At 42.1% G+C, this 14,299-nt stretch overlaps 1 protein-coding gene across 2 annotated transcripts in view; it reads right to left on the bottom strand.

The window, feature by feature from the left end:
* The window catches only part of MBTD1 (mbt domain containing 1), a 57,330-nt gene that overhangs the window by 30,029 nt on the left and 13,002 nt on the right, over positions 1-14,299 (bottom strand). For both annotated transcript variants that reach the window (XM_066586799.1, XM_066586798.1), the window contains exons 7-14: positions 11,702-11,836; positions 10,653-10,741; positions 8,357-8,591; positions 8,210-8,265; positions 6,920-7,024; positions 6,176-6,323; positions 5,289-5,371; positions 3,289-3,523 (exon numbers count right to left, since the gene is read on the bottom strand). In XM_066586799.1, coding sequence (XP_066442896.1) covers positions 3,289-3,523; positions 5,289-5,371; positions 6,176-6,323; positions 6,920-7,024; positions 8,210-8,265; positions 8,357-8,591; positions 10,653-10,741; positions 11,702-11,836 — 1,086 coding nt within the window. The remainder of the gene's footprint in view (positions 1-3,288; positions 3,524-5,288; positions 5,372-6,175; positions 6,324-6,919; positions 7,025-8,209; positions 8,266-8,356; positions 8,592-10,652; positions 10,742-11,701; positions 11,837-14,299) is intronic.

Below are 14,299 nucleotides of genomic sequence, written 5' to 3' on the forward strand. Positions count from 1 at the left end.
TTCTCTTTGCCACCTTGCCTTTGGGAAGCAGCAGGGAAGTTGGTGGCAACCCTGGTGTCCCTCCTCAGTAGGGTAGTAGGGGAATTCTGTGAACCCAAAGAGTCCAAGAAACTCCAGGCTCTTGAAGACCTGCAGCAGGAAGGTCTGCCCTGTATGGGCACTAAGCTAAAACAGATTTAGCAGAGTGGCTACAGGAGGGTATAACTAGTAATGGGAGTTAACTCTTCCTTTGCTTAGTGCCCGCCTCCTAGTGGCAGGAGCTATACCCAAGGTCTTCTCTGTGTCCTCCAATGACACAGCCAAGAAAATGAGATGTTAACTTTATTCTGTGGGTCAGTACGATTCAGGTGACAAGTTTATAGTCTAGATTTATTTTTAAGTAGTACAACAAAAAAATTGTTTTATATAGCCCTGAAACCTTTTTTCATTCTTCCATTGATGGGTTTGTTGTATGAAGGTTTGTTTTTTGCAGGACAACATGTAGCTTCTATTGAAGCATTTTAGGTGTACATAAGACTCTGTAGTCCCTTTTTTCTTGGGAAACTGAGTGACCAAAAAAAAAGTGCAGTTTTGGCATTGTATTATTTTTCCCACACCATCAGAAAAAAATACACGAGGAAGGTAGTATTTACAGTACTGGGGTAGAATCCCACCAAGTGCAGCCTACTTGTGAGTGAGGTGGAGCTGGATGGGTCTTGGCATCAGAGGGTTGAGATTAACTTCAGCAGTACTTCTCCATTGTAAATACACTCCTTGTTACAAAAAAAAATTAAAACTCAAGCACCTAAAAGGAGTTGCCAGAATCTAATGAAACTTCCTATGTGTGATTGTAACATTGATGTAAGGGATTACAATATCAGCGCAAAAGGATACATTTATTGTGAAAAACCAAACACTTGAAGGGAGACTCTAGTACCCTGTTGTACCACCTCTAGCTCAGATACAGGAAGTGATACGGACGGGCATGGAGGCTCTAGTATTCTGTTGAGCCGTCTCTAGCTTGGATGCAAGATGTGATATTGGTGGGCATGGAGGTATACAGGTTCAGTATGGTATCCTGCAGCATATCTTTCAACATTTGCTGTAACTGCGGCTCTAGATTATGCAAACTTGTAGTCTGTCAAAGTTGGTGACCCAGATGGTCCCACACATATTCTATCGGCGATAAATCTGGTGACCGGGCTCCCATGAAAGTGTGGCAATGTTGTGGAAACATTCCTGTGACCCCTTGTGTGTGCAACAGAGCATTATCCTGCTGCCTCTTGGAAGCTGCAATGAGATACAACAAGATGTCCTGAACCCTCCTCACGAGATCATCACCATCAGAGCAGCAGTGGGGGCATGGTGCTGCCTCACAGTAAAGGCGCTCACCTCTACGTCTTCAGAAACGAACGCAGCCACTGTGAGTGCCCAAACTAAACCTGGATTCATCACTGAAGATAATCTGGTTACACTCTGTAGCGTCCAATTTTGTTATTCATGACACCACTGCAAGCGGAGGCAACGCTGAATGGATGTCAAAGGCAGTGCACATAATGGGCTGCTAAGACCAAACCTCCAGCCAAGCACCTGGAAATAGTTCCAACAGACATAAGGGCAAGTAACTATGGTGCCAGTTGTCTCTGGATGGCAGACAACGAAACAGTTGGAGCGACTTGTGCTTGTCGGATGATCCGCTCTACTGGTGGTCTGTCGAAGGTGTCCTGAGTCTGGTGTCCTTGTGTGCACTCACACATCCACTGGTTCAACATCTAACAGTCTGGTTATCCAGCTTCTAGCATTCCAATAATGCACCTCCTCACAAAATCTGTTAACTGGGCAAAATCTCTGATTGCGTCATAGAGGCGTCTAGTGATCAACAGGCAAGCACAAGCAAAAAAAAAAAAAAGTCTACTACACAAGTAGCCTCTGAGAGCCTTTTTATAGGCCAAGGGTAGAACCACTTTTAGAGAGTCTCAGGTGGCAAGACCATTCATCTAACCATGCCTAACGCTACTCAAGTACATATCTGCCCGAGATGTAACTATGTGCAGAGTTTTGCAGTAAAACAATAACTCCTAGGTGCTTGATTTTTTTGACAAAGAATGTATATGAGCAGCTATCAGGCTGCCATTGATTCCGTCGATCTTGGCTATACACTGTATGGTGCACAGTAATATATATATACACATATATTTATTACACACAGGCATATCGTCTTCTTAAGCTGACCTTTTTTAATTGATTTGTCTATTGATGTCAAAATTGTAGAGCGAGCCTCATCACAATTATTTTTAGATGATTTATGTGATTTAGGGATAGGTTATGTGTCCTTTTGGAGGGTTTCATTCCTGGTCTGGTTCGAAAGCATATTTTTGAGTGGTTAAGCTAAGAAGTATATTTCCCGATGAACCTATGATGCAGTAAGGGATGTGTGATGAAATTTATTACTGTACAATTATAGGATTGCTTATAGAGGTTAGTTTTACAGAGAACAGTTATTTAATCCATTAACAAAACGGTATGGAATCACAGATAGAGGACTTGCAGGTCTTTCCATCATATTCAGAATATGTTACGATTGCCGATTGTGAGATTTTGGGATCCGTTTATCAGTAATTCACACCTTTTATCCAGCATATAATTTTTCAAATCTCTGAGCATTAAAACCATTTTTTAAAATCTTTTTTGGGGTGATATTTGACATCATAAATCCCCTTATAGGTGTGTTTACTGGAAAAATATGATCTTTTCTCCCCATTCCCCCAATCTAATATAGGGATTAATAAGGACGGGTGCTCCGACTAAGTAGTATGTACACTAAGGATATAGGAGATTTTTTTTGTGAATAGCTTTTTAACTTGTATAAACAAAAGTTTTAAATGTATCTGGTAACAAGGGTTTAGTATTATTGGACCAATCCCACTAAGGACAACATTTACATGGAGTTTGTATATTCTCCCTCTGTTTGCGTGGGTTTCCTACCACACTCCAAAAACATACTAGGTGAAGTTAGACTGTGAGCCCCAATGGGGACATCAAGTGATGTACAACATTGTGGAATGTATTTATTTTACACACATATATATCTTAATAGACTGAACTTTTATGGACTTGTCAATACCAGGTTTATTTTCTTAATGATAAAAACGGGAATGGTTTTAATTTTTTTTTTTTTAATTTATAAAAATTAACTTTATTCATAAAAAAAAAAAAAAAAAAAATTACCCCTCTATTTTCTCAACAACTGGATAATCCCATGAACAAATAGAAAACCAAAGTAACAACCTCAATAAATTTGCAACTTACATTGTGGTGCTGGAGGTTGTAGTTGGTAGCCTGTTAATTGACACCAGCCTACAGGATAGAGGTCTGGGGATTCACAGTCTACCCACTGATCATACTCTTCTTCCCAGCCATCGAAATGGATCCTTAGCAGTCTGTGTATAATGCGTGTGACTGTGGCAACACACACTAACCGGGGCTCCATGAGATCAACAGCTTCAAGCTTCATTCTAACGCGGAAGCCATGATTGGGGACTTCCTAGAGAAACATATAAGATGCTACTGTTGTAACATGAGCCAAAGAGAGAGAATAAAAAAAAAGTTCTGCTAGTTGGGGGATTTATACTACTTTGGAACACCGCAGGCAAACTTTTGCACATCACATTTAATCTAGTGCAAGGACTGAGAAAGAGGTGCATGCCACGATATACCAAACAGACAATTCTTGGGTCATGTTCACCCCTCAGGCCTTGCACAGTACGGAAGATTTGTGTAAATGAAAACTGGAGTAGTTACCCACAGCAACCAATCAGCTTATAGGCTGCAAGACCCAACTACTCCACTTTATCTGTACAACAATTTTGATACATATCTCCAAGTGTATCAATTTCGATTCCGATTCTGGAAAGTTGTCTTGCCATGCAATCAGATCGACTGATAACATTAAAAAGATTGTATGAGATTACAAAAAAGGTCTCCCCTTCCTTTTTAACCCCTTCCCGCTCCATGACGTAACGCTACGTCATGGAGCGGCGGGCTATGTATGAAGAGAGGTTGCGGGGCAACCTCTCTTCATACACTGCGGGCGTCAGCTGTTTATAACAGCTGACACCTGCGGCCAATAGCAGTGAGATCGGGGGAGCCATGCAGGTGTCATGGCAGCCGGGGGCCTAATGAAAGGCCCCAGGGCTGCCTTACCAGACTGCCTATCAAGCCATCCCCGTGGGGTGGCTTGATAGACTGCCTGTTAAACTGCAGTATGACGTAATGCTTTAGCATTACGTCATACTGCAGGAGCGATCAAAGCATCGCATGTTAAAGTCCGACAGGGGGACTTCAAAGTAAAGTTTAAAAAAAAAATTTTTTTTTTTTTTTTTTTTACAATTAAAAAAAAAAGTAAGTTATAAAAGTTTAAAAATCACCCTTTTGCCATATCTATTATTAAAAAACCTAAATCATAACAAAAATATGTATTTGGTATCGCCGCGTCCGTAAAAGTCTGATCTATCAAAGTAGTGCATTATTTTTCCCGCACGGTGAACGTTGTCTGAAAAAAAAAAATAAAGAACGCCAGAAATGCATTTTTTTAGTTACCCTGTCTCCCAGAAAAAACGCAATAAAAAGCGATCAAAAAGTCGTATGTATTTCAAATTGATACTGTCGGAAACTACAGGAAATCCCGCAAAAAATGAACCCTTGCTCAACTACGTCGACAGAAAAATAAAAAAGTTATTGCGCGCGCAAATTGACCACAGAAAATAATTGAAAAAAATTAAATGTCTTTGAAAAAAAAAAAATAGTATAGTAAGAAAAAAAAACTATACAAGTTTGGTATCGTAGTAATCATACCGACCCATAGAATAAAGTTATTATGTCGCTTTTGTTGCCGTTTGTGCGCCGTAGAAACAAGACGCACTGAAAGATGGCGAAATGTTTTTCTACATTTTACTCCACTTAGAATTTTTTTTAAGTTCTTCAGTACATTATATGGTACTTTAAATAGTACCATTGAAAAATACAACTCGTCCCGCAAAAAACAAGCCCTCATACAGCGACGTCGATGGATAAATAAAGGAGTTACGATTTTTTTGAAGGGGGGAGGAAAAAACGAAAATGGAAAAAGAAAAAGTGCCGTGTCATTAAGGGGTTAAAGGGCACCACTCTAGCCAATTGCCCATGCTTGATATTGTAGCCGAGCCTTATTCGAGCTCTGGTTGAACGTGGACATCTCTCTTTTTCAATTGTACTTTAAAAGTATAACATGTTGCCCTTTGCCTACTATTAAAGCATTACATGTACAATACCTTGTTAAAGAGCTTTACAGGAGCAGCTATAGATCCGGTTTCCCTGAGGTAGTCAAACCATTTGAAAGGTAGTTTTGCGTAGCCTAAAAAATAAATACCTCTTAGTCAGCTTGTCTGGGTTTACCAACAGAGTTCATTTCAGAATACAGAATGTACCTAATATGCATGATTAACCCTTTCCTGTCCTATGACATACATGTACATCATCGGCAGGAGGGGGTTAGTGTAAGATGTCGTACATTTATGACCCAAGTTCAGTAGCCAGCTGTAAACGGATAGCCAGGGACCAGCTACAATGGCTGGGACGGAGATAACATTGATCCTAGTCATTAAGCCCCTGCAAGCACAATGAATGTTCACAGTGGCATGTAAGCAGTTAACAGGGGGAGGGAGCTTCCTCTGTGAGGTCATCGGCCCTCTATCATCCAAAATGTTGATCCAGGGATTATTCTGATTGGCATTATGAAGTTGGGAAGGAATTTTTTTCCCTTAATTGGGGAAAATTGGCTTCTGTCTCATTGTTTTTTTTTTGCCTTCCTCTGGATCAACAAGGGTGGGGGGTGGCAGGCTGAAGTGAATGGACAATTGTTTTTTTTTTTTTCAGCCTAGCATACTATGTCAGTATATTAACATAAGCAGGCCAATGGGTTGCCATGGCTGTTATTGCCAATGACAATAAATGACATTCTGCAGTACAAGAGTACTGTAGTGTATTATCTAAGTGATCATAAGATTTCAGGTTCAAGTCCCCTACAGGGACATAGAAGAAAAAAAAAAAAAAGATTAGGTTCAAAGTATGAAAGACTTAAATTCATGCTATCTATCCAACTATTTCACTAGTCTACATTTAGGATGGGTGTGTGTATAATAGCAAAATAAAGCCATACCTCGTGGTGGAGTTAATTCAATCTTGTTAATTTCACAGAAACCAACAGGGAATATTGAGGGGGATAGAGCATGGTAGCAAAACCAGTCAGAGCCATCGGCTGCTTCGGAGCCATCAATACCAATCATTAGATAGCCCTCTGCCAAAACCTTCATTTACAAAAAAGTAGAGGAAATTAATGACAATGAAATTTTAGCAGCGAACACAAAGTTTTGAGTATGGGGAAAAAAAAACAACAGTGACATTGCATATTATATCAGGAATGTTGAACAGCGCCTCAAAAGGGGATTGTCACAAAACTTGTAAACAGCGGGGCACGTTCAGTATAGCAAATGCTTCAGAATTCTGGAGCAAACTGCACCCAAAAACTGATGTACGTGTCATAAGCCAGAAAGATTGTTTTAGACACTTTGTGCCCCAGTAGACGCTTTTTAAAAAAAGGGTCTAGAAAAAAAAACAAAAACACAACAATGCATGGCCAAGTATTGTCCTAAAAACTTTAAATTTAGTGATGTGCACCACCATTTGCTGCAAAATACCAGTCTGAAGTAAGCCAGCCAAGAAGTGATGTACATGTCCAACGTCTGTATCTAGATGCACAGCATGCACCAGTATTTGTGTTTTCATGGATACACTTACCTTTACCTAACTCCACAGTCCAAAATAATCATAGAAACCCAACATGGATCACCAACAGAGGTATAATACCCACATAAATACTGTACAGTGACAACACATTAATCACCTTTCTAATGGTTGCTACACATATTGCAGAAAGGTTTAGTGGATCAATAGCTTCCAGTTTCATTCCTTCCTTGAACCATTCAGAGCTCTGGTCAATATCTTTGACCTAATAAAAAAAAAAATTATATTATATACAGTATATAGCTTTATAAAAAGACTTTATTCATATACATATTACACTTAGGTCTTCTGTTACATTTAGAAGGCTTTCTTATGAGAGGCCAGCAAACATTCCATCAGCAGAACAAAAGGGGGCCGCAATGTTCCACTGAGCGCCACAGCCGCTCCATTATTTTCACAGACAGTGGGTCTCACCTGCCGTACCTGGTACTGCAGTTCAACTAACAGATTGGAACCCAGAGATCAATCAGACTACCTAGCCTTAAGAAAGGCAATCAAACTTTATTCCAGAAAACCCCTTTAATCCCTTAAAGAATTATTCCCCAAACTAACTTACCACCTAACCATTGGAAAGCTGATAAAAGCGTGATTGGTGAGAACAGGGGTGCCGTGTCCCATTCTATTCCTCATTTGAACCCCCGCAGTGTCGTGCCTATCCGCTGCGTTGCCTGCAGCTATTAGGTTCTATTGAACCTAATAGCGCAGTGCTCACGGTGCGGAATTCCACCGCGGAATTCAGCACCGTAAAATCACCCGTCCTCACCCGCGGCATGCTCTATTTGCTGTGGGTGTACGTGCGGACGGCTTCCATTGCAGTCAATGGAAGCCGTCCATCACGGTATCTTCCGCTGTAGCACAGCGGAAGATAGCGTGAAACCGCTTCCCCGCCTACCGCGGCCACATCATATGACGTGCCCGGCGCGTCATGTGACGCTGTGGGCGTGCCATATGACATGGCTGGCGCGTCATGCACTCTATTGCGCATGCGCGCCGAATCGTCATGTGGGACGTAGGATGCCGGATCCGCAGGTAAGTATTGGGGTCTCTGGGGGGGCGCCGTGACGGGCTCCGCCGCGGAATTCCGCGGCGGAGCCAGTCACGGCCGTGTCAAGCCGGCCTAAAGGTTTTCTGTAATTAGTCCCACTAGAGGACTTGAAGCGGTGAATTCTTGGTCACTGTTCTAAAGCTCTGAGCCCTAGCGCTCTGTCAAACTCCATAGGTGCTGCAGTTGCCCTTCACTGCAGAGTCTAAATAGGGTTGAACTGCTGGGATCACAGTTATTGCCAATCTTGGCAGGATCACTGCCACCGATCTGCTGTGATCTCAGGGATAAACCGGGCAGAATCCACAAAATCGCAGCGAATCAGAGCATACAAATCTACAACTTTACCTTTGTAAATAAATGGGCAGGGGCATCATAATGGGATTCCTGTTTCTTTAATATATCTACGGAATAAAGCAGAATAATGCAAGTCTAAAACCAAGAAGTAAAGGACACCATTAAATAATCACATAATTACGATGAAAGCCTGCATACCTGATCTCTTAAAGCGATGACCTATACTTCGAGACCATCCAATGTGATGAATGAGGGGGCTGTACATGTGACACCAGAAATCATCTGATTTGTCTTCGCTTTCTTCATATACTAGTCGTAGCCTACCTCCAATGACCGTGTCTACGATGGCAACCCGCGTCCTGCAGAGGTGTGTTTTGTCCACCACTTCTACCCTCATTAAAGGCTTGAATGGATACTGCATACTATCTGATACCTTACAAGGAAAGGGAGAACATGTGAATTCCCACCAGGTGAACAAAAGAAAAAACACAACAGGTATAATGCACACTCCAAATACGGAGTGACTTTATGTTAAAAGGCACGCCAACGGAGATGGTACAATGCTTCGGCAGCGCCAGCTATTGGAAGGCAGCTTCCTTATAAATCAGTGTCCAACAGATCTTGCAACATGATTGGGAATATAAGCCAAATCAAGAGTCTTCCCCAACAGTGAAAGAGAACCATGTACAGACAGTCTGTTCCGGGTTTTGCCCCTCATCAGTATACTGCAGATGCATTGTACTCCCATCCCCCCCCATCTGGACACCCAATCGCAGGGGGGGGTGCGGAGGGGCGTACGGAACCCCCAAAACATCGTTCGGGTGAATTAAATGCCGCTGTCAGAATAGACAGCGGCATTTAAACGGTTAACAGCCCCGATGAGCCGTGCGGTTTATCGCCACTGTTGCCACCGGATGTCGGTTGTAAGAAACAGCCAACACCTGGGATGTATGAAGGGGACATATGGGACTTTAGTACCTCCCCTTTAGGGTATATTCACACAGCAGATTCCACCACGGACTTTTCAGCACAAAATCTACCTGTGAAACCTGGATTTAGTTGTGTTAATGGGCAAAATCCATGTGCAGAATTAGACAGGTTTCCAAATGGATCCACAGAAAGAAGCGATATCTCATTTCTTCATGCGGTTCTGCGCGAAAACGTGTTGGAAATTCTGACCATTAATTTTGCCCACTGACAAGATTAACGCCACGTGAGGATCCGAAGCAATAGATGCAGATTTCTGTTGCGGTTTTACAGGCAAAGTCTGTGCTGAAAATTCTGCGGCAGAATCCACAGTGTGAACATACCCTTGCTGGGGAGAGTATGTGCTTCCTCCGGATTGTGAGGACATGTGCACGTACCCATAGGAATAACGGGCCTCAACTCTCCTCTTCTTGGATTTTTATTTTAAAGGAGTTTTTTTAATGCATTTCTTCAAAATGTTACACATTGGTGCCAAGTGCCTACTTTAAAAAAAATATATATGCGTATGGAGGTACAATAAGGTTTTTACATTATAATTCAGGTCTTGTGTATCTCAAGTGTATGAAAATTCTACTAATGAAAGGGTTAAATAGATTTTCTGTTTTGGACAATCCCTACTCCTTAGGGCTCTTTCGCACGAGCGTAGGTATTTTAACGTGTGCACTCTGGCGCCGTAAAAAACGTGTAAACAGGTGCACAAATCTAGCGTTTGTGCGCCCGTTCAGATTGCCCGGAACATATACGCAGAGCCCGAAGTGCCGTTGGGTTGGGGGAAGACAGTTTAGTTCTGCTAAACTGCCTTCCCCCTTACCGCCACCTCGACGGCTCTCGGCAAGGGGAGGAGGCGGGACGGGGCGGGAGCTAGTGTGCTAAGCTCCCGCCCCTTGTCGGCAGCCGGCAATGGGAGGGGGCGACTAGCTTCGTCCCCTTCCTGCCCCCACCCATTGCAAACAGCCGACAGAGGGCAAAGAGGAGAGAAGGGAGAGGGAGTTTAGCAGTCACGCTGCTAAACTCCCTCCCACCTCCCTTCTCCTCCCGCTGTCATTGGCTCCCTTAGGGGTCTATGCAGCGGCCGCTGTATTCCGGCTAGGAAGATAGTTCAGGAACTATCCTTCCTGGCCGGCGTAAAAACGCCTGGCCGAAATGCGCCATCTTGGCCAGCCAGTCGCTTTTACGCGGCGTGAAAATGGCGGCTGTTATACACTCGTGTGAATAAAGCCTTAGAAGGATCCCTTGAAAAGAAGCCAATTATAGTATCTTCCGCTGCTGGCACCTCAAGTAATCAACTGGTACTCTTATCAAGAGATTAGGGTCCTAAAAAGGGCACCCATTTCCATCAACTCAGAACTAATGTGATTTAAAATGTGTTTTCCAATCCGGACAAGTCCTGTAATATTTCTTTACCGAGGGTGAATCCGATTGGCTATTAGAGCCAAAATCATTGCCCTTAAAACTTTATTAAGATTCCTTTTTGCTTTTTAGTACCTTACACTATATTTTTACTTACCTTTTGCGCAAAATCTGGTGGGAGAGTCTTGGCACCAGTCAGTCTTTTGACTAAAAAAGCTTTCCAATTAGAGTATTTGTGTTGTATGCCTGTATAGAAAGCAGAACAATGTAGTAAACTGGCATCCCAATAATCTACAGAGTTCGAAGCTCAATCACAAGAAAGCAAGTAAACTTGATCTACTTTTGATTCTGCGCCATAAAAAGACGATTGAATCAGAATAAAGCCCTTTAATGGGCACCTTAACGGCCTATTGGCAGTTGTTAAAGGGGTTAAAGGGGTTGTCCCGCGCCGAAACGGGTTTTTTTTTTTTCAATAGCCCCCCAAATACAAAAACAAAATATATGTGTACATACATCTTTAACATTCCAAAATATCAGGTAGGTCCTGACCATATGTGCGAGGAGTTTTTCATTCAAAACATCGCTTCTATGAAATTGCACGTGCATTGGATGATCGTAAGGGTTTCCCATTGATTTCCATGTGAAACATTACCTTCTACTCACATGCACATTGCAGAGCATGCAATGTCTTGTCAAGTCCCATTGAAAACAATGGGCGAGGCATACCCAGGGAATGCCAAACGATATTTGCATAAGAAATGCTGAGATTTTTTTTTTTCCCCTCGCAGCATCACTGTGAGGAGCCAAAAGAAAGGAAAAAAAAATAAAAAGCTGCAAATAACAAAAACACCAATGATAAAGAGGGCACTATTAGAAAACGGCTAGGAAAAACCTCTCCCCCTATTGTATGACGTAAAATCTTTGGTCAAATAGTCTCAATTATTGAACAATAATAGAAAAACATTTAAAAAAACAACGGATTAAACAACCCAAAATAAAACTAATATAAAATGTGTTACCGTGGCTTACCTATCAGTTATGTACCAACATATCTTGACTAAGACAATGGAAACTCTGCCTTATGTTGTCTTGCTAGTAAGATATGTGCAGAACGAATGTGTCTTTGTGGTACAATTCACAAGAATAGAAGGTTGTTGGTATTATATTACTATGAAGATAAAATATTCCAAAATCGTGAACACCTACTTTGCGGAGGGACGAGGGGCTTCCCGCTGCTGGCGCACCAACCCACCGGATGGACATCACTACTCCAGACATTACACCAGAAGTCCAGGCTGGCATCATTTTCAAAGCCTTCATACCTCAACAAGGCATTATAGCCTGAAAACAATGGGACATAAAAAGCAACATTTCAGATATTCTACTCCAGCAATGATCTCATTGTGACAGATTAGCACATGTAGCTTCTACCGTAACGGAGTCGTGTTATTTTCAATGGTTCTCACGGTTTCAGATCTACTTTCCCTTTCTAGCTGTATGCCAAAAGGGAGTTATGGAACGCACTGCAGGCAATGTATTTTTTTTTCTGTTAAGCTTCACTTGTGGTGCGATTTTTGGGTCTATGTTTTTCTTCCATTATGTTTTGGGTGTGGTATCTTATAAATAATTAGGAATTCAGAGTGCTGTGGTAGTGTATGTGACCATAGACATTAGATGAATTCGAAGGACTGACCGACCATCTAATGGAAGAGGAAAGAACGGTTCCATCCCATTATCCTCTCTCTCCACCCAGCTTGGTTAGATTAATGGTCCTTTTACATGGGACAATTATTGCTCAGATTCCCAAGTACTCGTGGGGTTCCGAACCACAATCATCTTGTATGAATGCAAGCCGAAAATGGCGCCTTTCAGTGTAAACAGCAGTTGTTCACTTTCCAACAAATGTCTGCTTACGGTGAATGGACGCAGGCGATGCCAGCAATACTCACTATTGTGTAACCGCACATGAGCAAACATCACTGGGATAAGAGTTGGGAAGGGTATCATCACTCCTTAAGAGGGCCTTCACACTTGAGAGTTTGCTGCGTTTCTTTAAAGCGACAGTCAATGGGACTTTCTAATGTTAAAAATGAAATCGCACAAAAATCACAAACTTGCGATTTTTATGTAATGTGTTTTTAACATTAAAAAGTCCTATTGACATTTGCATTAAAAAAGCGCAGCGTTTCACAATCACAAGTGTGAAGGCCCCCTAAAGAGAGCACCTAGAAGGAGAGTGAGGATGCTTGTAAGGCCATGCATGCTCCTCTGGAAAATATATGCAAATAAAGCAGATGGAACAATACCTCTGCAGCGCCACCTATTGGATGGCAGCATTCCTGCAAATCAAGGTCAGACCCTTTCAACAAGTCTTTAACCCCTTAGTGACGGAGCTTTTTTGCTTTTTTCCATTTTTGTTTTTTCCTACTCCCTTTTAAAAAATCGTAGCTCCTTTATTTATCCATACGTCACTGTATGGGGCTTGTTTTTTGCAGGACGAGTTGTATTTTTCAATGGCACTATTTATTGTACCATATAATTTACTGAAAAACTTTTAAAAAATTCTTAGCGGAGAGAAATGGAAAAAAAACGACATTCCACCATTTTTCGGTGCGTCCTGTTTCTACAGCACACAAATTGCAACAAAAACGACCTGATATTTTTATTCTATGGGTCAGTACGATTGCTACGATACCAAACTTGTATAGTATTTTTTTTTACTGTAGTACTTTTATTTTTTTTTTAAGATATTTAATTTTTTTCAATTATTTTCTGCGGTCATTTTGTGCGCACAATACCTTTTTTATTTTTTCGTCGACGTAGTTGAGCAAGGGCTCATTTTTTGCGGGATGTCCTGAAGTTTCCGACTGTATCAATTTGGAATACATACGACTTTTTGATCACTTTTTATTGCGTTTTTTCTGGGAGACAGGGTAATTAAAAAAGTGTATTTCTGGCGTTCTTTATTTTTTTTTTCACATGACGTTCACCGTGCGGGAAAAATAATGCACTACTTTGATAGATCGGACTTTTACGGACGCGGCGATACCAAATATGTATTTTTATTTTATGATTTTGATTTTTTAATAATGGATATGGCAAAAGGGGGGTGATTTAAACTTTTATAACTTTTTTTTTTTCCAATTAAAAAAACTTTATTGATCTTTTTTTTTACTTTACTTTGAAGTCCCCCTGGGGGACTTTAACATGCGATGCTTTGATCGCTCCTGCAGTATGACTTAAGGCTATAGCATTACGTCATACTGCTTTTTTACAGGCAGTCTATGAAGCCACCCTGTGTGGATGGCTTGATAGGCAGTCTGCTAAGGCAGCCCTGGGGCCATTCATTAGGCCCCGGCTGCCGTAACACCTGCACGGCTCCCCCAATCTCACCGCGGGGGGGGGGGGGGGGGGCCGTGCGGGACCCCCGAACAGCGTTCGGGGGATTTAAATGCCACTGTCAGAATTGACAGCGGCATTTAAAGGGTTAATAGCCGCGAACGGCCGAGCGCAGCTATTGCCCGCGAGTGTCAGCTGTAATAAACAGCTGATGCCCGCGCTGTATGGAGGTAGATAGCGGCGCTACCTCCCTCCATACACGTCCTGCAACAGCAGGACGTAGTTTCCCGATGGGGCGGTCGTTAAGGGGTTAAAACAAAGATTGGGAATTGAAAACCAAGCCAGAAAACCATACACAGACAGCTGTTTCGGGGATTTTGCCCCTCATCAGTGTGCAGTAAGTTTCTGGCTTGGGAACTGAAAACTATACACAGACAGCTGTTTTGGGGTTTTTGCGCCTCATCA

Source organism: Eleutherodactylus coqui, chromosome 13 (assembly GCF_035609145.1).
Source record: "Eleutherodactylus coqui strain aEleCoq1 chromosome 13, aEleCoq1.hap1, whole genome shotgun sequence".
NCBI classification, from domain to species: Eukaryota; Metazoa; Chordata; class Amphibia; order Anura; family Eleutherodactylidae; genus Eleutherodactylus; species Eleutherodactylus coqui.